At 45.1% G+C, this 23,113-nt stretch overlaps 3 protein-coding genes and 1 non-coding gene across 4 annotated transcripts; 1 reads left to right on the top strand and 3 right to left on the bottom strand.

The window, feature by feature from the left end:
- Positions 1-421: 421 nt before the first annotated feature.
- Positions 422-4,661, bottom strand: slc6a14 (solute carrier family 6 member 14). Its single transcript, XM_067238416.1, has 15 exons — positions 4,596-4,661; positions 4,002-4,167; positions 3,472-3,603; positions 3,180-3,329; positions 2,876-2,987; positions 2,543-2,675; positions 2,285-2,425; positions 1,998-2,133; positions 1,792-1,884; positions 1,573-1,698; positions 1,370-1,488; positions 1,161-1,260; positions 916-1,025; positions 650-817; positions 422-532 (listed from the first exon to the last, which is right to left on the bottom strand). Exons 1-15 carry the CDS (start codon positions 4,659-4,661, stop codon positions 422-424), a joined length of 1,863 nt encoding a protein of 620 aa, XP_067094517.1.
- A 2,406-nt stretch (positions 4,662-7,067) lies between these two features.
- Positions 7,068-10,535, bottom strand: fmoda (fibromodulin a). The gene is made up of 6 exons (XM_067235948.1): positions 10,428-10,535; positions 9,337-9,743; positions 8,882-9,004; positions 8,610-8,750; positions 8,256-8,523; positions 7,068-8,170 (listed from the first exon to the last, which is right to left on the bottom strand). The coding sequence occupies exons 2-6, from the start codon at positions 9,685-9,687 to the stop codon at positions 8,019-8,021; spliced, it is 1,035 nt and encodes a 344-aa protein (XP_067092049.1). The 5' UTR covers positions 9,688-9,743; positions 10,428-10,535; the 3' UTR covers positions 7,068-8,018.
- Positions 10,536-18,007: 7,472 nt separating this feature from the next.
- On the top strand, positions 18,008-22,775 carry zgc:113307 (uncharacterized protein LOC553753 homolog). Its single transcript, XM_067243701.1, has 5 exons — positions 18,008-18,040; positions 18,741-19,101; positions 19,420-19,744; positions 19,909-20,226; positions 21,763-22,775. The coding sequence occupies exons 2-5, from the start codon at positions 18,790-18,792 to the stop codon at positions 21,912-21,914; spliced, it is 1,107 nt and encodes a 368-aa protein (XP_067099802.1). The 5' UTR covers positions 18,008-18,040; positions 18,741-18,789; the 3' UTR covers positions 21,915-22,775.
- Positions 20,944-21,015, bottom strand: trnaw-cca (transfer RNA tryptophan (anticodon CCA)). The gene has a single exon. It is a non-coding gene; the product is annotated as a tRNA-Trp (tRNA).
- Positions 22,776-23,113: the final 338 nt, after the last annotated feature.

The raw sequence follows: 23,113 nt of genomic DNA on the forward strand, positions 1-23,113 counted from the left end.
GAAACCAAACTACAATAAAACCTAACTGCAATCAAGGCATTTAAAATAACATATCATCATCTTCGTCATCATCATCGCCAGGATGATGGTAACAGAAGCAGGTATGAAGTAATGCTTAACAAAACCTGCCATGTGTCCCTCAGTGTTGATTAACAGAACCCCGATATACAACTGTAGAACAGAAATGTCTGACGTGTGCTTGAATGTTTCCACACACACACAGTCTCTCTCTATATCTGTCCATCTGTCTGTCTGTCTCACTGCACACACACACACACACACACACACACACACACACACACACACACACACACACACACACACACACACACACACACACACACACACACACACACACACACACACACACACACACACACACACACACACACACACACACACACACACACACACACACACCTCACAGTTGTGGGAGACTGTAGGAGTTGATGTCTCGTTTGTAGCGCTCTCCACCGTGCGTCTCCAGGTAGGGACCCCAGGCCTCCGTCGGAGAACACATCTCTTTCAAACGCTGCATACACACATACACCAATTAGTTTTGGCACCTGATGAACATATCTAAGAATTAAACAGTAGGCTATACGTTATACAGTTTAACACATGACTACAGCTACACACATATGCACACCTGCAATGGTCCTCCCAATGCTCTGATGAACTTGTAAATAGCGATGATCGGGATCCAGATGAGACAGAAGGCAGTGATACACCAGCCCAGTGCTATGCCCCACCATGGGTACTGTACACCTGCATAAGTTGGGACCTCGAAGGTGAACAGAGACCAGGCCAGAATCACCTGCAGCAAAAACAGTCTGGGTCAGGGCTGAGAGGCCGAGGGAACTTGAGTGAATGGAATACCTTGAGGCAGTATGGATAGATGGATGAATTGCTTACGAGGATGACACAGGGGGAAATAAAGTACCAGCAGGATCTCCACCAAAACCAGAACCATAAGCTCTTGGTACCAATCATCATTTCTATGTCTTTAATGAATCTGTTTCCACCTTTGTTTTAGAGACACACACGCACAAACACAATTGTCATTTGCATTTATTATGAATTGTTTATCATCTATACTTGTTTCTTATTATGCAATCGCTACTAATCCCTATAATAATCATCTCTCGGTCCAGGTGTACCGTATATGTAAATGACTCCAAGGACCTCTAGGACAGCAATCATCAACCGGACCCAGCCTCCGCAGAACTGATCCATCAGAGTCACCCAGTAGATCCCTCCCTACACGCACACACACACACACGCACACACAAGCAAAATGTATATGGTAAACAAGTTTGCAGAGACTTGTGAGGGCAGTACCAGGATGTTGATGTGTGGGAGAACCTACCCTGGTAACACACAGTAGGCCCAGCAGGAATAAGACTGCACAGGTTACCACGGAGATGATGGAGCGCTTGGATTTCAGGGCTTGAGGGAAGGCATCCTGGAGGCAAGTGGTTAGAACCTCTGAGGACCACAGACAGGGGCTGGGGGTTTACAACAGCACTCCGAAGCTTGTTCCTGGCTGTCGTTGTGGTCAGACATTCTCACCTATCCCAGCAAACTGAGAGTCCAGTCCCAGGGTGAGGAGCATGACGAAGAACAGGATGGACCACAGAGGAGAGATGGGAAGCTTGGAGAGGGCATCTGGGTACACGACGAAGACCAGTCCAAATTCTGCACACACACAAACACACGACTGTCAGGGAACAAATAGAAGAAGCCGGGGCAGCATGTACTGTAAGAGGGCATCAAGCAGGCGTGCCTAACCTGCCTGGGCGACCTCCGTCACAGGCTTCCCGTAGATGAATGCCATGTGACCCAGGATGGAGAAGATGGCAAAACCGGCAAACACACTAGTAGCTAAGTCGACACAGAGAAGAAGATGACACAACGTTTGTTCATTCATGAAATCTGAGTGATGAGCTTAACTGCAATCATTTCTGACATGAGTTATGCACGCTCCAAATTCTTACCACAGTTGATGAGGCAGACAACCATGGAGTCCGTATACACATTGTTTTTGAACCTGTTATAGGAGGCTAGGGTGATGATTCCACCGTTTGCTGCAGACAGAGAAAAGAAGATCTGGGATGCAGCATCTTTCCAGACCTGCCACAGACAGACAGACATAAACCGACAGGCTGACAAGCAGAAGTTTATGTCACGTTTACTATCGACATAGCAACAGGATTCCTGTTTCCAGCCACAGGATTAGTGTGACTGAGGTAAAGGTGAGGGGTCAGTACCCGTGGAACCTCACCTCGGCCTCACCCAGCTTAGTGAAGTTGGACTTGGAGCCAATGTAGAAATCGATCCCGTCTTTAGCGCCCTCCAGTGTCAAACCTCGGATCAGGAGGATGAACAGCACTACATAGGGGAATGTAGCTGTGACATACACCACCTTGGAGGGAAGGGGGCAAAGGAAGCAGAAACAAAACACACAGATGCAGACATAGTCACTATTGAAAGGGGATGGGGGGAGCCTGAAAAAGACTGAGGCCTCTGGCTTCAGACTCACTTTCCCAGAAGACTTTACACCTTTGTAGATGGCCCCGCCCACAAGGATCCAGCTCAACAGCAGACAGAGGGCCAGGTACCAGACGACTGGCCCAGTTTCATCTATACCACTGGAGCGCTGCAGGACTACCTCACTGAGAGAGAGAGAGAGAGAGAGAGAGAGAGAGAGAGAGAGAGAGAGAGACAGAGAGAGAGAGGGGGGGGGGGAAGTGTTGGACAAGCTACTCAGAAATTGTTGTAACCTAAGCAACAGCTTTTTACAAACACACCATCAGTCTACAACAGTTTCATACACCACAGCCAGTGTGTGTGTGTTTGTGTGTATTGTACTCACTCCCAGTATTTTTCACTAGCACTCTTTAGTGTGCTGCTGTTTGAATGACAGGTGCTATTCGTTCCCAGCATCAGGTTGAGACTCTCATTGACAGCTGTCCCATTGCAGATGTCTATACAAAGGCAAGCAGGGCACAGGGGGACAGGGTAGATATATTGGCCACCTAGAAAGTTTCTAAGATAACCACCTTCTTCCAGTCAGTGCTATTGATGATGACTCACTCTGGCATATAATACTGCAGAGAGGAAAGTTAAGTACAGTACAGTTCCGAGTAACAAATTTAGAGCATGAAGTTAAACAGAACCTTTAGGTGTGATGCTGCAGTTGCTGGAACATTCACTCCAAGGCAGAGGAAACTGGAAGGAAGAAAACAAGTAGAATAGGGAGTAGGCTATGAGCACATTATAGTAGATGGTTACAATGACGTTCGATAACACCATTGCTATCCCCACACCTGGATAGAGAAAGAGAAGTAAAAAAGGAAAGAGGAAGAGAGAATGCACTCCAGTTACTTGTCAAGTTACATTCATTTTTACAATACAGAGTTGTCCCATTTGGAATTTGGCGTTGAGACAGTTGAGCATTCCCAGTCTTACCCTGCATTGCTGGCACAGCCCTCCACACATTGATGGGCCCTTGGCTGCTGAACTGGCCAATGGAGCACTCCAGGAAAAAGAAAGGGATACCAATGACAAACAACATGATGGAGTAAGGGATGAGGAAGGCACCTGGTAATACACATGAAAGAGGAGGGAGAGAGGATCAATAATTGCCATGTCATCGTCCTCCTGTAATTGTGCAAACATATCCTACTCTGGAAAAGCTTTAGTGGTTCAGATGTAGCAACACCAGATGCAGGAACACCAGATGCAGGATCACCAGATGTAGGATCACCAGATGTAGGAACACCAGATGTAGGAACACCAGATGTAGGAACACCAGATGTAGGATCACCAGATGTAGGAACACCAGATGTAGGAACACCAGATGTAGGATCACCAGATGTAGGAACACCAGATGTAGGAACACCAGATGTAGGATCACCAGATGTAGGAACACCAGATGTAGCAACACCAGATGTAGGATCACCAGATGTAGGATCACCAGATGTAGGAACACCACTCACCTCCTCCGTTCTTGTATGCCAGATAAGGGAACCTCCATATGTTTCCCAGACCGACTGCATAGCCAATCATAGACAACAAGTACTCGCTCTTACTGCTCCAGTTTCCCCTCTCTACATTCTCATCTGTGTTCCCATCAGGGGCTTGTTTCTGTTTGTTCTCCCTCAACTGAAACAGACAGATCATACAAATTGAACATACTGCAAATAATAAACGTATTGATTATCTTACGGGTCAAAATCTACTCCAAGCAACAGTAGGGCACAGGACAGTGGTACCTGTCCAGTCTATATTCAGTGTCATATCACATGTTTTTATTTTATATGTGGCTTGATTAATGTATCATTTCTCATTGGCTGCTAGGTGGGTATTGACAAACTGTGCAATGCAGTTTCACTCTTCCAAATCAATACTCAACAGCACGCCAACCTATTCACTTTAAAATGCACAATATTACACCAAACAGCGTACATACTAAAGTTATTACTAGAGCTGAAGGCTCCACCAAAATAATACATATGGCCTAATAAAACGCTATATGATGTTCCTTCTTTCAGTGTTTCTTATCTGTCTAAGCATTGGTTATGATATCCTACCGTGTCAGTAGACGCAGAATTTCTAAACGCCAAGTTTGTAAAACTGCTCAATCCGACTTTCCTCATCCTGATTGCTTGATGTGAAGCTGTCTGAAGTCTTTCCAGGATGCTTTAGGAACAGTATTTAAAGTCCGGTGTGCTGGAGCGAAACCTATACGTCTTTAGCCAATCACTGTCATGATCCATATTTGGAAGACATTCTATTGGACAGTGGTCAGTGATGATCCCGACTACTGCACCCCGACACAATCAGTATTACGAACAATGGCAGTCAGACGTTTGCACACAAACAAACTCTTAAAAATACAGTGGCCTTGATATTAATGTGATCTTTTGTGAGGTCAATATGGACAAACACATGAATCCACATAAAAAATTATGTGAGTTGGGATTAGCGACGAAACATTAGCAGACTGGCAAAGCATTTTAGTGTAGCCTATATTAGCCTACATGGAAAAGTGTATCAGGTGAGTAAAACTGAGCTCATGGTCTTATCTTCAAGCGGTCTCTACCCTAATAATAAAAGGTGACAGCCATTACGTAGCATTTATAGGAAACTGTACACTTCTACAATTCTTACTAGAACACTTATCACAGCTTTTTTTTTTTTTTTACTGTGTGTCAGTTCCATTCAGCTAAGCCTACGTTATTAGTGGAAGCATCTCAACATTGCCATGACAAAGCACTAGCGGACTAACACCGCCTCTTGTTGCCTAACCAGTGGCTTTTCCGACCACGAAAACATGACAGGTGTACATGACTGTACTGGATCATTCATCAACACATGCTGTGGATGTCATGATAATCAGGAACAACACCAGTCTCATCATAGGATGATGGTCAGGTGGTCAAACCCTCACTCTTCTACCGCAACACTAAGGAGACTGTAAATACCCTAGGATTCAAAACCTGACCAACCACACTGGCCAAACCTTAAGGAAGGCTAAATGTGACATCAACCTCATAACAGAAACTTACTAACTTGATCCTATCATTATGTAGCCCTACGTGGCGGTAGAATGTTGGTTATGGTTTGGACAGCAAGGTGAAGTTAGTTTCATATTCGACATTCAACATTCGTCTCACATTCGGGCGTCGCGTTAGGGACCGTGTTTAAACTACCCATACCATTTTTAAAAATTATGAATTTTATAATATGTTCATGAATATAAAACTTCAATTGGACACCAGATTATTCTAACAATGTCTGGTATACTTCCACAGCTTTTACTTTTTCAATTAAGTTTCAAACAAAATGATCGAAAATCGCTTACCTCTGAAAATAGAATAATCTGGTGTATATTTGAGATTCTTCAGTACAATTCTGAAAAAGTTATTAATATTAGCGAGGATTTCATGCTATTTTCATGCTAACCCTAACACTGATAACTTTTGTACAGAAAAATCTCAAATATAGACCAGATTAGCTATTCTAATAAAGTCTGGCCTACTTCCACACCGTTTATATTTTCAATTAAGCTTCAAACTAAATGATAAAAAATTGCTAATCTCTGAAAATAGCATGAAATTCTCGATAAACTTAATAACTTTCTACACCCTTTACTTTTTCAATTATTTATTTGTATTTTGTTAAAACTTTGATTGAAAAGGTAAAGGGTGTGGAAGTAGGCCAGGCATTATTAGAATAATATGGTAACAGTTTGAGGCTTTATATCCATAGAAATATTATGAAACACATACATTTTCTAAATTGAAGGGTTTAGTTTTCACCCGGTCCCTAATGCGACGCTGCAAAGTAGCGTCTTCCGAATGTGAGACGAATGTCGAATATGTAACTAACTTCACCTCGGTGGTTTGGACGGCACTTCAATTCAAAATGCCCTAAAACAATTGCTAATATTTCCAGTAGGCTAGAATGTATGCTATTAAATGTATTTCTTTCTAAATTAGCTAGAAGAACTAGCTTCAACTAGCACCAACCAGCACCAACCACCTAACATAATTTTTGTTTGATCCTAAGACTCAGTGGCGATTTTAAACCCTTTTTATTTCATCTCACCCCTAAAAATAATAATAATAAAAAATAAAAATAAAAGTATTATTGTTTATTATCACTTGATGCTGGTAGTTCATGAAGAAAGGGACATCCTTAGTTTTTTCATTCATTCAATATTTTGCAGAAAAATACATAAATGAATTCATTGTTATCCAGTAAAATTAGAGATTATATTAGCAAGGGGGTTTAGCACTTTTGCAAGGCACTGTATTCATGTTACATTCTCATTGAGGGCTGAGCACCCCTAAAGGTCTGATCCTAGAATTGACCCTGCTAAGACTTATGAAAACGTAGTATTGACAGAGTGTTCAGGTTTGTAAGAACAGCCGGGAGAGGTAAGAAAGGAAAACAGTCCATAGTCATGATGGGGGTGGGGTCATACTCCACTTTTAAGACAATGGCAGAGTATGTTCAAGTTCACACACACACACACAAACCAAGCAAACACATCCCAGTACATGTAAAAATGGTTACCTTTATTTATTCATTCCATAAGACAGGCACTTAGTATTAAAACACCACAACCTTAGTCAATTTGAAGATCAATACATGCTATGCATTCATGTGTCAATTTTAGCGCCACAGAAAAAGACAAATGCACAAAACAGTTTGCATAGTACAAAGCAACACCGCCATAGCAATAAAAGTGTTGAGCTAGTTTGTAGAGACTAGAAATAACTAATATGGGGTTAGGAAGTATGGAGGCCTTGGGAGTGTGATATGTAATTGTACATTTGTGAGTGCGTTCTCTGAGGCCAAGTGATTGAGTAAATACTCATAGCACTGTTCAACACCTGCAAATGCTGTCGCAACAAAATTATGGTTGCAAAAGAATACCAAGAAACATATTGAAAATACCCCATAGTATAATGTATCTACACACCACAAAAGAGTGGTCAAACTGACCATGATCTACTGAGGAGAGGATTAAACATGCAAGCTCATTCACACAGACAAGAGTCACCTGAAGCTTTTAGGCAAAAGTCTATGTATTAGCACTACAAGACTATGTGGTATGTAGTTTACAAACTTATTCCAAAAGCTTTTCTTTTTATGAGGTGGCTTTGCAAGTATTATATGTTTAATGAAAACAACACGAATCATCACCTGTAATTAAACAATTGTAGGTAAACATGTTGCAGCTGACCTTTGGGCTATTCAGCCTGTTGCTTCATTCTGTTGCTTCACTTCAGGACCTGATACATTAGCAGTATAAACCAAAACGCTGCCACCTGCTGTAGAAATAGAACTACAGCAATGCAGTTCAGGTCTGTTGCCCTCCAGTGGCAGCATGAAAGCCAGACCAACTTAAAGTATTAGATTCCTATTTAGTTTCCCCCCACCAATGGCTAAGGTTAGGAGTTGGGGAGGCTAATCTTAGCCTAGATCAGAATCTAGAGGATTTTCTACAGCTCGATAGTGGCTGCCAGGCGCAGACACAAGGCAGAGTCAGAGGGCACATCCTGGGCACTGATCTCATTCCCATCCAGTCGCAGTGTCCGCAGCTTGGAGAAGTTCATCACATCCACAACACTGCAGAAGCTACCCAGGGTAAACTCTGGAGAGAGAGAGAGAGACACAGACCTTGTTTTCAGAATTTATCCTTTGCCATTGGAGTGTGTGTTTTTGTGTCTGTGCCCTACCTTTGATTTGGTTGGCCTGCAGGTACAGGTGCTCCAGGGTGGCACTGACAGGGGGGATCCTCTCTAGCTTGTTGTAGCTCAGGTCCAGCTCCACCAGGCCAGTCACATTGAAGGTGTTTGGGGGGATGCCCTTGTCTGTTATCTGGTTGTGGCCCATGCGGATGTACTGTAGCTGGGAGAACTGGCGCAGGAAGCCCTCTGGAACAGCACTGATGGAGTTGGACTCCAGGTACAGCTGGTGGAGATGCTCTGGCAGACCGTCTGGGACCTGTCAGGGATCCACACAGGACGGTTATCCATTATCAGATGGTAGCACATGCACTCTCACACACATGCACCCATACACACACACACCTTCTTGAGCTTGTTGCCGCTGATATCCAGCAGTGTGAGAGAGTTCAACCCCTTCAGTGAAGCAGCCATATCTGTCACAGCGTTGTCATGGAGATACAGAACGGTTAAGTTGTCCATTCCCTCCAGGGCAGCAGGTGTTACCTAGGCAACAGAGCAAACAGTTCAAGGTTACATAATATATTTCATGTTCATTTCTCCTCATAATCCCAAGTAGGTAATGAGGACCAGTAAACAGGTGTTCAGCAGTGCCTGGTGAATTGTGTGAATGTTACCTTGTTGATACTATTGCCATTGAGGCGTAGATCTCGGAGAGAGCGTGGGAGGTTTGGAGGAACACGGGTCAGGTTATTGTGCTGCAGATAGAGGCGTTCAAGACTCTTCAGCTTGGCAAATGCCTGGAGAACATATGGTACAATGGAGGTCTTTGTCAGAAAACAACAGTATTCAGATTGTCCAGCCCATATCAGACTTTGTTAGTCTGCAAAGGAATTAAATCAACTTTAATAACATGTTTGCAGCATGTGCACTTGTATTCACTGCAAATAATTCACATGGACATACTGTACAGTACAGGCCATACTTCAGGACCCACATCCCTGTCCCAACAATCTCCAGCACCACTACCGCATGAGGGGTGTGTTCAGGAGAGTAACATCAGAATCTGTCACACTGTTCAGTCTGGCTGTATATATATGACTGTGTTGATGGGATCCAGATGGCTTTCTACCTTCTTGCCGATGCGGTCGGAGGACAGCTGGTTATAGTGCATCATCATCCACACCAGGCTGGTGGCGTTGGCCAGGGCTTCGTCAGGCAGGGCGGTGATGGCGTTGTGCTGCAGGTACAGGTACTTCATACGGGAGGGCACAGTGGGCATGACCGTCAGCCCACGCCCGTCACAGTACATGGCGATGGGGAAGGAGGGAGGACAGTCACACTCCTCAGGGCACTCCCCTCCCGTGTTGTCTGCATGGTAGCCTTGGCTACGCAGGGCTGACAGCCACTGGAAGGGGTCGTGTCTCTGGGAGAGAGACGAGGGAAGAAGGGCAGCAAACAGGAACACACACACCACGCGCATGGTCACACCCTCGCTGGCCGCACGGCTGGGACAGACTGGACACACAGCTCAAACAGCTGGCAGAGAAGGGAGACAGAGAGCTCTGTCACAAGTGTTACACATCATGAATAAATATAAGGAGGATTCTGATGTGCAGGGGTAAAAGATTATTCCTTACATGTTTAACCACAATGTTTTATCCTATAAGATATATTTAGTGTCCCACTTGCAATCTACAGTCTGGGATTATTAATAGACAAAGTTTTAATTTTTAACTTTGAAAAATCTTCATATGCTAGATTATTAATACTTAATGGCTGCAAACATGATAACTGTTATTGTCCCGAGAAGAGATGTGGGGTTAGAAGGATTAACGTTGAAGTCACTGACACAGTTTTTTAAGCAAGGTTGTTGCCTTGACGTTAGCTATGTTTGCTTGTATGCTTTGGGATCCACTGGGAATTTAGAGAGGAAAACTTTTTTTGAGGACTAACTAAATCCTTGAATGTCTCCTCAGTAAATGTTTCCCACAGCTGCCAAACCTTGCACAGTTTTAGGAAGTTAAATAAGTATCTATTTATTCAAAGAGGAAAAGATCTCTAAAAGTTGAAGCTGTGTCCATTTCTACATTTCCTCTTTCATATTTTACAATCAACTATTTAAAAGACAAAGACAAACAAAAAATATATATTTATATATATGCATGTACACACACATGCACACACACACAAGTGCGCGCACACACACACACACATCCCTACCTGAACAAAGACGCCAGTCCCTCCTCTTCCCCTCTCTCTAAGAAGCTGTTCAAGACTGAGAGGGACTCTGCCAAACACTGTGAAAAACTATCACTCCTTGCTTGCCTTTTCTCCATCCCCCTCTCTACCCTTCTCTGTCCCCCTGACTGCCCCACGCCACTCCACCCCTCTCTCCCCCCCTCTCTCCTCCCCTCGTCTGCCATCTTTATTTCCACTGCCTGAGCTCCCACCCCTTCCCAAACTCCCTCCCAGCCTCCCAGCCCCCTCCTGGAGCCCCTCTCTCCCCCAGAGTGAGTGGTCTGAAGTGGGGTGGCTAAGCAGGATTGTTTGCATCTGTGGAGCACATTGAACCCCTCAGCCAAGCTCTCTATATTCTCCGGACTTGAACCCCCTCTGTTCCCCCACAGTGCTGGCGTCCACAGTCCTCTACTCACTGTTTCCTCTAAGTTCTGCTCTTCTCATTAAAGGGGGTGGGTGGGGGACTAGCCTTACCCCAATCTCCAGGGTCCCCCCTCCCGTTCCTACCCATTCCACCCTCATCCCTCTCCACTGACCTGTAGCCATCTCTTGGGGGTTATAGCAACACCGCATACCTGCATATGTCTGGCTGTGTCTGCACAGCCAGGAGCTGTGTGCTAATACTCATTCAAACGCTGAACTCCAGAGTCTGCCTGGAATGACAAAATCACTTTTCTCAGTCTGAAAATGAGCTTGTCCTAGAACTCACTGTTCAAATATTTCATCTGAGTACCTGGAGAGAATCTACTGTGGTTCTGAGGTCCTATCTTGGGCCTCCTTCAGAGTCTGTGGCCTGCCTCTTCTCTTCTCTCCTTACTCACTTTGTCTATCTTGGGATTGTGCTTGCTTGCTTTACTGTAACTAGTGGATGAGAGAGGGGAGAGATGGAGAGGGCAGCTGTTTCTAGATAAGGGGTTCCAACTCAGATAAGAAAGCTCCGTCTGGAATCAGAGGAGATAATAAACAGGAAAATGTTCATGTAGAGTCTCCTGTATTTCCTAGTTGTGTACAGAGGAGAAACCTTTAACTGAAATAAGAGCGGAAAAGGCCTAATATATTTTTTGGCAAAGAGAGGGAGAAAGGCTGGTGTGTGGAGTGAGGGGCTGTACTTGCCCATGTTACATTTGATTGCACACCCATACTGTTTGGTCTACCAGCTCGATTTAGCATCACACACTATCATTTGTGGTCGTCTATATGTATGACTGTACACTATGTTCACCCTCATTTGTGGGCATCCAAGAGGATGTACACATATATGCACATACGAGACAACATACACAGTGTGGACTGTGCATGGCTGACATAGGGTAAACTCAAAATAGTGGTCTGCACCAGTGGGGCCACTCATGATAAAGCTAGCCACCAATTTAGACTGGGTTTCTGTGATGCTGGCCACAAGGCTAAATCTGCAGATTTGGAATGAGCACCTCTGATGCTGCTAGCCACATAGTTGGCAGTGCAGTGTTAATTCAGTCAGTTCTTTTAGATGGTGTAGTATGAAGCTATCAAAGTCGTCAGGGTGAAGCCTGCCACTATGATACAGCTGTTGACTTTGACTTCATAGGCCTGGTTACATGCCTAACTTAAATTTAGCTGCACAGCAAGAAAAGGTAGAACTAGTCATGTAGAAAGGATAGGAAGTTACAGTAGGAAAGGAGCTGGGGTTAACTGGTTTTAGAAAGTTTTTAACTTCCTCGTCAGAGGGGCTAATCCTAGAATATTCCCGATGTATGAGGGCCTTGCAGATAAACAATGCCTGAACTCCAGGAGTTAGGGGCTGTACTCTCTCCCTCCTGCAGCAGGAAACATTTTACATTCCTGCCTGTCTCTTTGGACGTTTCCATCCCCTGGGGCCTGTGGCGTTCGGACCCTCCGACCCTCCAGTGACCCCGGGGGCCTCTGGGTATTCACCTACCAAGTTACTCATCTAATGTGATGCCCACGCTGCTACACAGCAGCTGCCCAGCCCCTCACGTGTCCCGTGCCCCCTCTTGTCCACTGTTCTGCTCCAGAGAGGGACGCTGTGCATCCCGTAGACGTTAGGGACTCTTTCTCTAGGCTTGTTGTTGTGCAAAGTCAACCCAGGCTGGGGAGGTTGAAGGTTAACTATCTTTCCTAACCCTGCTGTAACTCAGGCCAGACGCTACATGGTCTCACATGGTTTTGTGGGGTTCACACAAACACCTATGAAGGCTTAGTTTAGAGGGCCTCCGTGTCATTGCCCATTTGGTATTTTGTTCTAAACAAACTGTTTAAAGATACCGATTGATATGTATTATGTATTATGTATGTATCATGTTTTATACATGTTGTTGAGAGACACAACACGTGAACCCAAACAACTGCTATACAACAAGAAGAAGGATGGGGTAGGGGAGGACTCTGAGTTAAGTGTAACATTTTGAAACCCTAACATTTACCTGAACCCTGTCCACTCTGAGACCTGCTAACCTTAACTATTGATACGTGAGCATGCTGTATAAGCAAGTCTAAATGTGTTGCAGCTGGTAAGGATTTCTGGCTGTGCATGTGTGTATGTTCATGCGTAAAAATGTATGTTATATGCAACACAACAATTTTAATATAGACAGTGAAAGGAATCAGTTCTCTGGTAATCAGAACTTCAAAGGCAGGAACCTGACGGGATGATGAGCTATACCCCCCCCCCCCCCCCCCCCCATGGCCCCAGGTCATGAACACGATGGTTAAGCAGGGCTCAGGGAATAAGAGTCCTCAAACCTTTGGCTCATTCCATGAATTCACCCTGAGAATGCCCAGCTCCTCATTTCAGACTCTTTCTTTCTTATTCCTTCACTGTCAAATGTCCAGCTTTAGAATGGAATCTACTCTTCTACAAACTAATTCAGACCCCTCATACAATTACACAGCTCCAAAACCTCTCAACCTCCAAGGAATGTGTTTGTCTCTTTGAGACAGGCTGGGCCAGTGAAGACTGAGGCGAACTTTGTTCCATGAAGTTTTCTAACTATCTTATTTGATCCGTTGGTCCGTCACAGAGGGTCCCAGATGTTACACCTCTGGAGCCAGGTGTCACACAGTGAGGAAACATGCTCTGTTTGTGTCTCCAGGACATGAGAAATAATGCATCCAGTGGGGTTTTATAAGATTACAGCTTTGTACTTTCACAAACAGGTCACTAATCACAAGTTACAACACTAACAGACACATCAGATCAGACCTAAATCCCAGTCATCACTTTCTGTGTAAAAGCAGCACATACACGCTTCCTAATAAGTTCCGTCTGAACAGTTTATGGGGCGTTTTATGACAATTACATTTTGATTGCATTAACAGCAATACTTAATACCCAACAAACCTTACATATTTTTTTATCATTATACTTTAGAATGGGTATTCAGCCAGAGATGAACCCACATGAACACTCTCACTTCAAGGGACTGATAAAGACTGGGAGTACCAGGACAGAGTTGGTCCTGAAGGTAACCTGAGCCCCAGTATGGACCCTGCAATGCAAAGCAGATGTGTCCTACACACACACACACACACACACACACTAGAATATGTAAACATTACAATCTCGCTATTGTTTTCACTGAATGCCTGCAGTGCAGTTCTGAATGTGAAAATACATGTAGACTTACGGTACATCTTACACTTGGAGTATGGGGTGGACGGACGGATGGATGGAGATAGAAATACATTTCATCTCGTCTGCACCCACCTGCCATTCAAAGTAGACATTTCTGAGAAAGCATGTTGGATGTATGTCGACATTATGGCAGAGAACTTGAAAGCTTTTGAGTCTGCCATGTAGCTAGAATCATACAACACATCATCAGGAAATGTGGCTCAATGAATCTGAACTATGTTCCAAATGTGTTAAGTGACCATTCTATACACACACACACACACACACACACACACACACACACACACACACACACACACACACACACACACACACACACACACACACACACACACACACACACACACACACACACACACACACACACACACACACATGTTGCAAATTAAGCTGAAAGCCTCTCATCTTTTAACATTTTTGATGTGAGTGGATATAACACTAGTTTAACCACAGATGCTATATCGTAAGACTCAAGACGAGAACCTCTCTATTGACAGTGGGACAGTACATTGATATGAATGTTAACTCAATGGTAACTGGTTACTCAAACTCTAATGCTTTGCATCACATTTCTCTGTCAGGCTGAACACAGGACAGTGGTTGTGCTTGGTGAAATGGCGCCCTCTAGGTCTAGTGAGGTAGACCTTCAAGGGTGTAGTGAGACCACACATTCACAGTAGCACAGAGTAAAAGGAGCCTATAGAAGACGCTCCTAGAAACATATGGATGGGACATCTGCCATAAGACAGTGCTTATATAACACAACATCAGGGGAGAGAGAAGGGGGGAACTTTTTACTGGATGAGAGAAGCAGGTCTAAAAATCTGTCTGTGTTGGAGAATGGAGACGGGAAATGAAAATACAACACTCCCATGTGTTCTGCTGGCAGTTCAAAGCCACGCCATTAACAGTTATCTCACTGTATGAAATCATCCCCGGCACAATCAGACAGTGTCATCCACCACCATGCTGGGAAACAAGGAGTATAGACAGCACATCCATCCTGCAGACAGAGGCAGAACCCTCCAGCCTGCTTCAGCTTGTCTCAGGGTGTTGAGATCATGTGCAGTGCTGCTCTGTTGGAGCTGCGCTTCTGGTCTGGAAGGGGCTCGGGTGAGGTGGTGTGCAAGGTTCCAGCCACGTTCATGCCTGTCAGCCCTTCTTTTTTTTGTCTTGTCACTACTTTGTTGGCACAAAGTCTCCAGGAAATTTGTTCAAAGAGTTTCAGGAACCTAGTAGGGAATAGGGAGGAGAAGGAAAGGATTTGTGGTCCATGAAATGTGGGGCAGAATAGGGGATGATGAGTAAGGAGAGGGTGGATACTTGGGAGGGGTGTGGCGTGGATAGGATAGGGATCAGGGAGGAGAGGGGTGCCGGTGTTAAGAATGGGGTGGAGTTAGGAGATGAAGATGGGATGGGTGAGAGGGAGATACAGTACAGTATTACAGAGATATCACAGTGGAAATAGATACCACATGCAAACTAAGAGCTGGCAGGAAGAGAAGCTTGAGGCTGGAAGACAGTGGTTCCAATGCAGCCTTTGAAGACAGACAATACCAGCCTGAATGGTATTCTGTATCTGTATATTGTCTCAAACACCTTATATATAGTTGAAAACCAACAAACCTTCCCTATTAGTCAAATCATAGGTATTAACCATGTCCAGAATTAAGTAACCCTCTTCACAAAAACAAAATTCAAGCTTGTTTTGACACTGTAGGAACTGTATTTATGAGAAGTTGCCTGCCTGTGTTGATGTTATGTCTGGGAGTGAAAGGATTTCTTGGAGAGGCTGATCCCTATGACCTCACAGTGAAAGGTGTTGTTCGGGTGCAGGGGAACCTGGCCAACACGGGGAGAGGATGGCGGGAAGATGAAATGGAAGGTTTCCTCATTTCCTCCTGCTGTTTATGGAAAACCCATCAGGCTGATGATGGCAGGAGGGAGGAGGGGGGAGGGGGAGGAGGAGGGGGGGGGGAGGGGGAGGGGGGAGGGGGGAGGGGGGAGGGGGAGGGGGTAATGGAGCCATGGAGGGAGCTGCTGAGTGTCTCTGGAATATCATGTACAGTACACACACAGAGACATGCCTCCACACACACACACACATAAACACACACTCACACAAATATCCTAACATTAGTCATGTGATCACCAAGCTCAATCCTTCTGGGCCACACCCACTCCTGCTAAGTCCATCTAATGATCACAATTTGAGGTTTGCTTTATATATCCCATCATCTTCAGTCTTGACCCCTGATCTAGCTCTGCCTGAAATAGTTTTTAGGTTGAAATAACCTTAGCTCTGACAGAAATAACCGTGTAGGTTTGAGATCCTACAGAGTGGAAACCACATCACCCTCAGAGCAGTCTAGCAGGCCTAATGGATTGGGTGAATGTTCTTTTCTTACTGAATGAGATCATTTGGAATGGAATGCATGATCATACACAGGCTGAAGATTCTTGGGTTTGATGCCATACCATTGGTATATGCTTCAGGACACTTTCCCATGGCTCCTAAGTAGACCATCCTCTGTGTCACCACACCCTCTCCCTATTGATTCCCTCTCCCTACCCAGTTCTTGATGAATCCCCTGATATCCAGCAGTAACCTTGGGGAGTCAACTCAGCTAAGACGCACATGGGAACCATCATAAAAGACCCACACACATAGAAGTGAAGCAAGAAACACATTCTCATCCAGTGGTCTCTTTGGGTTAGAAAGCTATTCACATACCAGCAAGCACACATACAGTAATGTACCCCCCCACCACCACACACACACACACACATATAGCACACACACACTCACACAAGTGCAGCAAGAAACACATTCTCATCCAGTGGTCTCTTTGGGTTAGAAAGCTATTCACATAACAGCAAGCACACATACAGTAATGTACCCCCCCCCACCACCACACACACACACACACACACACACACACACACACACACACACACACACACACACACACACACACACACACACACACACATACATATATAGCACACACACACTCACACAAGTGCAGCAAGACACACATTCTCATGCAGTGGTCTCTTTGGCTCCCCAGGTGCTCTCTTTGGCTACACTGTGTGCAGTTAAAGCCAGAAAGCATACATACCTCAGACACACACATATGCTGAAACAAGAAGGAGATTGGAAGCTTTTGACGTAATCACAGAGTTTATACATCATGTATTTTAGAAACTGCTCAGTGTGGGGCGGGTTTTCATGAAACAACATGGAAGTCAGCTCTTGGCCACAACTCTGAGGGATGCAGTGCAACACCGTGCACTGAGATGCTCTGAGATTCCTGAGTTATGAAGGCATGTCAGAGAGACAAAAGGTATATCATTTATTTTCACAGCAAGTTTCATGACACCCTATTTCAAACCCCATTTCACTCCTCCTTTGATATTTACTTTATCCCCCTCTACAGCTCTATCTCATCATCTTTCTCTCTTTCTCTCTTTCTCTCTTTCTTGCTATCTTCTCTTCTGTTTTCTCTCTCCTTTTCTACTGTCTTTCACTGTCTTCTTTTATATATATCTCTCTCTCCCTCTTCCCCTCATTTTATCTTGCTCCCTCTTTTTTCCACAGGGTTGGCACACATGTTTCCACCAAATGTTGATGGTGTGACAGTTACCATAGGCTGGGAGGATATGAGAGAGAGAGAGAGAGAGAGAGAGAAAGAGAGAGAGAAAGAGAGAGAGAGAGAGAGAGAATGAGAGAGAAAAAGGGGGTTGTAGAGGAGGTCTAGGCCCAGGTTGTGGGTACTTTGTGGAACGGAGGAATGTATCAGGCAGTGAGTAAACACTGCAGGTAGAACGCACACACATAGTTCACACACACACACATACACACTCTCTACAATGCAGCACCACCACGACTGAACCTCACCGAACCGCTCAGGAACGACCTTAAAGCAAGTTCACATCTCCAGCACCAGACCCACAACAGGTATGTGTCTTAAATCTATTCGCTGTCATTTTGTGTTCAATGTTCTTCAATGTTTTTGAGGGGATGGTGCTGTGAAATGTACACTTTGTATGAAATAACTGGAAAAGTGGTGGATCCAATACTGCATGCTGAGGATGATGATACTGCAAAGACAAAGTGATGCGTGATACAATACAGAGTGTGAAGAGTCTCCCAACATGTTAAATGATGATTGTGACAATCAAATATGAATAACAGCTGGGGTGAGGATGTAGTCTCTGTCCCTGTGAGACCAGTTAGTTAAACTGTGTGTGTGTGTACATGTGTGCAGGCATGTGCATGTGTTAGTGTTTCCGTGTGTCTGAGTGTGTGTTTCTACTGTACTCTAACAGACTGCAGATGTGGAAAAACACAGACACACATTCCTCCCTCTCATACACAGATGTTTGCTGCAAACAGGAACCATGATCCTGGCTGCCAGCTTAATCCTAGCTGCTGTAGTACATACATTATTACTATTAAAACCTACAGCATGTGTACAAGTTACCTGACTATCTGCACATTCATAAGCTAGTCCACTATTTCCTGGCTTGTAGACTTGACTATACTACTAGAAAATGTAATCACCAGAAAACACTTTGATGGTTACTGCACTGTAGATTCATGCGGTGACCAAGATTAACTCTCATCTTACCTAACTGTACACTACTCCTCATGTCAGATTCCTACATCCAGTCAGCAGCAGTGTTAGCTCCACAGCACCCAGCTCCATGGAACTCCACACGTCCACCCGGGTCGTGGTCCTGGTCCTGGTCCTGATCGTGCCTGTCCAGGCCTCTACTGATGTGGACACGGACTACGGAGGGGTCCCCCTGTGGATAAACCGTTTCCTAGGGGAGCCCAGTGTCCTGACCCTGCGTGGCCGTATGGACCCGTCATGGTACCGGGCCAACAACCCCCAGGCCTGTCCCGAGCCATGTGACTGTCCCATCCAGTGGCCCACAGCCCTCTACTGTGACCACAGAGCACTGGGAGCCATACCAGACAACCTGCCAGCTAGGACTGAATACCTCTTCCTACAGGTGAACGCTACCATGTTGTCATAGTTACTCAAAAACATACAGCATTTGACTCCTGTGATGGTAATGATTGTGAGTGTGACCTCAGCATTGTATTGCAATAACTGTCAGGGCAATCAAGGCAGTGGTATACAGCAAGCGTTAGCTTGCATAGCACAGGGTTCATGATAACAAATCATGTGTTTAGGTTTACTAGCCAGACCTTGGGGTACATTGGTGGGGGGTATGACTCGAGAGCAGAAGATTGTGTGTTCAAATCACTTTGGTCTCATGACTTTAAGGAAAGACAGCAGTTCAATTTCTTGTGTTATGTTCCCTCAGGACAACAACATCTCATCCATGTCATCCTCTCCTTTTACCAATGGCACCAGCCTGCGTTGGCTTATACTAGACCGTAACCAGCTGCAGAGCAACAGAGTGGACCAAACTGCTCTCCAGAACCTGACCAGGCTGCACTTTCTTTTTGCCAACCACAACCATCTGACCACGGTACCAGAAAACCTGCCAGCCGGACTCCGGCAACTCAGATTGGCCTACAACCACATTACCAGCATTACCCCAGGAACCTTCCAGAATCTAGAGCACCTCACTCTACTGCTGCTGCAGGGGAACAGACTCAGCACCATCACAGAGGATGACTTCAAAGGTAGCTAGTACTACACCTACACACACACATACACACACAGACATACACACACTGGAAGAATGGACAAGCATCAGACATGCAGTGAAACTGACAGAGGGACAAAGCAATGACAACTCTGATGATGATGTTTCTGAGGTCCTCCTCTCCCGCTCTCTCTCCCTCAGGTCTGGTGCTTCTGAACCTGTTGGATTTGAGCGGGAACCTGTTCCCCACCGTCCCCCGCCACCTCCCCCCCTCCTTGCAGCAGCTCTACCTGTCGAACAACTCCCTGTCTGGGCTGGAGGAGGACTGTCTGGTGGGCTTCAGGGGGCTCAGATACCTGCGTCTGAGTCACTGCGGTCTGCAGAGCCCCAGCGTCCACCCCCAGGCCTTCAACCTGTCCTCCCTGGTGGAGCTAGACCTCTCCTACAATAAGCTCAGCCTCACCCCCACTGTCCCCACAACCCTGCAGTACCTCTACCTGGAGGCCAACCAAATATACCGTAGGAGACAACACACACACGCTCGCCACACCAAATAAACACACTGGCAATGTGCAGTATTTGGAGAGCTGCATACAGTGAGAGTGGCATAGGATATCCAACACCTTAACCCTGCTGTGAGGGAGGAAAGAGGAAATGTGGAAAATATGACTGGATCTGTAAAGCAAAGTAACAAACTGTCCAACACACCCCTCGTGCTCAGGGGAGGGCTGGGGGTGGGGTTAGAGGAGGGGGCAGGGCTAGAGGAGGGAACAGAGCTGGGGAGGCATGGGTGACATGGAGAGAGAGGAGCGCTGAGGAGAGAGGAGTGGAGGGGTCTGAAAACATCTGTGAGGGATTCACAAGGGGTATCAGGCGAGCCAAAAGCACGCTCTGTTCTTTTCTTTATAATATCCTTTCCTTCTTCCTTTGTCTGTTTCTCTCAGACAGAGATTAGATTTCAATAGAGGAAAGCAGTGGAACTGCAGCCACAGTAAATCTACAGCTTTAGGCAGACATGGGAGTAAACGAACCACAGCCTATGAGAGGGAGGTTGACATGGACATGATGATCTTTATTAATCTGTCTTTACTTGGTTCAGTTATCTTTTACGAGCATTAATCATGATCTCAACCCTCTCCTCTTCTGTGTTGCAACCACAGACTGCCATATTGTGGCCGATAAACACAGGCGACAATCTAATACCAATGACGTGACAGCAATAATTTCTAAAATCACTGACCTCGACGTGATTTGAACACGCAACCTTCTGATCTGGAGTCAGACGCGCTACCGTTGCGCCACGAGGTCCTGCTCAAGCTTAATAAAAAAAGCTTGTGTGGTGTATTTGCCCCATATCTTTACCATGGGAATTCAACCAGATTCCCATATCAGTGGAGAACTTCAAAGCTAACTCTGTCTGTGTGTGTCTGTGTGTGTGTGCGTGCGTGTGTGTGTGCGTGTGTGTGTGTGTGTGTGTGTGTATGCATGCTCGGATGTGTTTGCGACTGACTAAACTGTGTTTATAGATAGAATTATTCGCAGTCCAAGAGTCAGACATTCTGTTCTGACTAGCACAGAGAATGTTCTGGCCAGAGGAAAGAATGTATTCCTGTTTTCCAGCCTGGGATCCAATAGACAGGTCTGTGTGCCATTCTGGGACTGAAAAGAGAGAAATACTACCTCAGTAACATTCACCTCACTGTCTAGCTCCCTGACAGCTACTGTGAATGCTGCCAAACCTTGTAGAAAACACCAGATGATGGCAGAGACAAACTGTGGCTGTACTTCATCCTAGCTAAAGCACCAGCAATCTATCTAATGGAGTCAGCTTTTGTTTGATCACTCATTTCAAAGGAACAATCCGGCTAAACGGATAGTGAAGACATAGAGTCTAATTGTTCTAATGAAATTACAGGTATTGTTAATGTCTACAGCTTGAACAAGGTTATACCCTGCACAGAACTGCTGTAAATAGAGTGAATTTCACCATTAGTACGCCCTCGTACTAATGGTCTCGTGTTCCCAGAGTAACTTTGGATTCTATGTTCCTTACAGAGTTCAGCGTGAGCAGTTTCTGCCAGGAGGTGGGTCCTCTGTCCTACTCTAGAATGAAGATCCTACGACTTGATGGCAACAAGATGACCTACCACCAACTGCCTGCTGACTGGGTCTACTGTCTACGGGTGCTCCATCACATATACATATGAGGCTGCCTCCTGACCCCTCCTGACCCCTCCTGACCCCTCACAGTAGGATCACAAGAGCTCAGTATGACAAGCTATAAATGCAACCCTCTCATCTCCCGTCATATAGTCCTACTTTAGTACCTAGACAATCCAGAACGTAGTCCACAGTGTACAGTGAGTGCTGCACAGGTCAGCTCTATGGAGTAGCAAGAGCACAGGGGACAGAGGCTCACAGCCCACCCACACAAACACAAGTTGCAAACATACATATGAATGTGCAGATTGTATTTGAGCGTAAGCACTTCATTTTTATCTTTGTGAGGCCTACCTATGATTTGCTCTTTTGAGGCATGTTTTTGTATTTTACTGTTTTGTATAACAGACAATAGACCCAATAAACACCCGAAATCCCTACTGAATGTCCACTGTCTTTTCTCCTCAGAAAGTAAACCATGCAGTGGTAGAAATAAAATTACAGATGAGATCTACAGGAAGGCAATAAAGATCACATTTCAAATGTATTGGTTAATTTCTCTGTGCCCATATTGTACCCTGTGTCTCTGGGTGGCAGACAGGTAGCATGGGAGTGTCTCGCTGTGAGTGTCCAGCTGGGCACTGCTTCTCCACCAGGGAGACACAGTCACATTCCTCTATTATGACAGCATCCCATAATAACCACAAGTAGCCTGCTGTTAACACCATAGCGACAGACTGTTTTTGTTCCTGAATCACATTAGCAGACCCCTAAAGTACCTGAAGAGACATTACATCCAGCCTACATCCCCAAACAAAACACATCTAACTGTAACCCTGGCAGCACACAGGGTTGAAAGAAGCCTACATTTACTGTGCTGGGCAGTCTGCTCTGGGAGCTTTGCAAGAGTGTACTCTGTGTGTGTGTGTTACTTTGTCATTTTTACTATTAAAAATCACACTACCGTATTTTCCAAGTTGCCCTGTATCTCGTACAGACCATCCATACATGGGAGTCTTAAATGTTGTCTATAAACTGAGTGGAAAAGTGGAGAGATGGAAAGAGTGAAAGGAAGAGCGTGATGGATGAGTGTGCTGTGACAACCTTTTCTTGAGTTAGTCATCTTCCATTAAGCCAAATAATGAATTCATTAATCTTGTCCATACACAACACAACACACACACACACACACTGGAGACAGGAAAGACAGACGTTATGATATGGGTCGGAAATACTGACGTCAGTA

The sequence above is a fragment of the Osmerus mordax genome, chromosome 1 (genome assembly GCF_038355195.1).
Source record: "Osmerus mordax isolate fOsmMor3 chromosome 1, fOsmMor3.pri, whole genome shotgun sequence".
Taxonomy (NCBI): Eukaryota; Metazoa; Chordata; class Actinopteri; order Osmeriformes; family Osmeridae; genus Osmerus; species Osmerus mordax.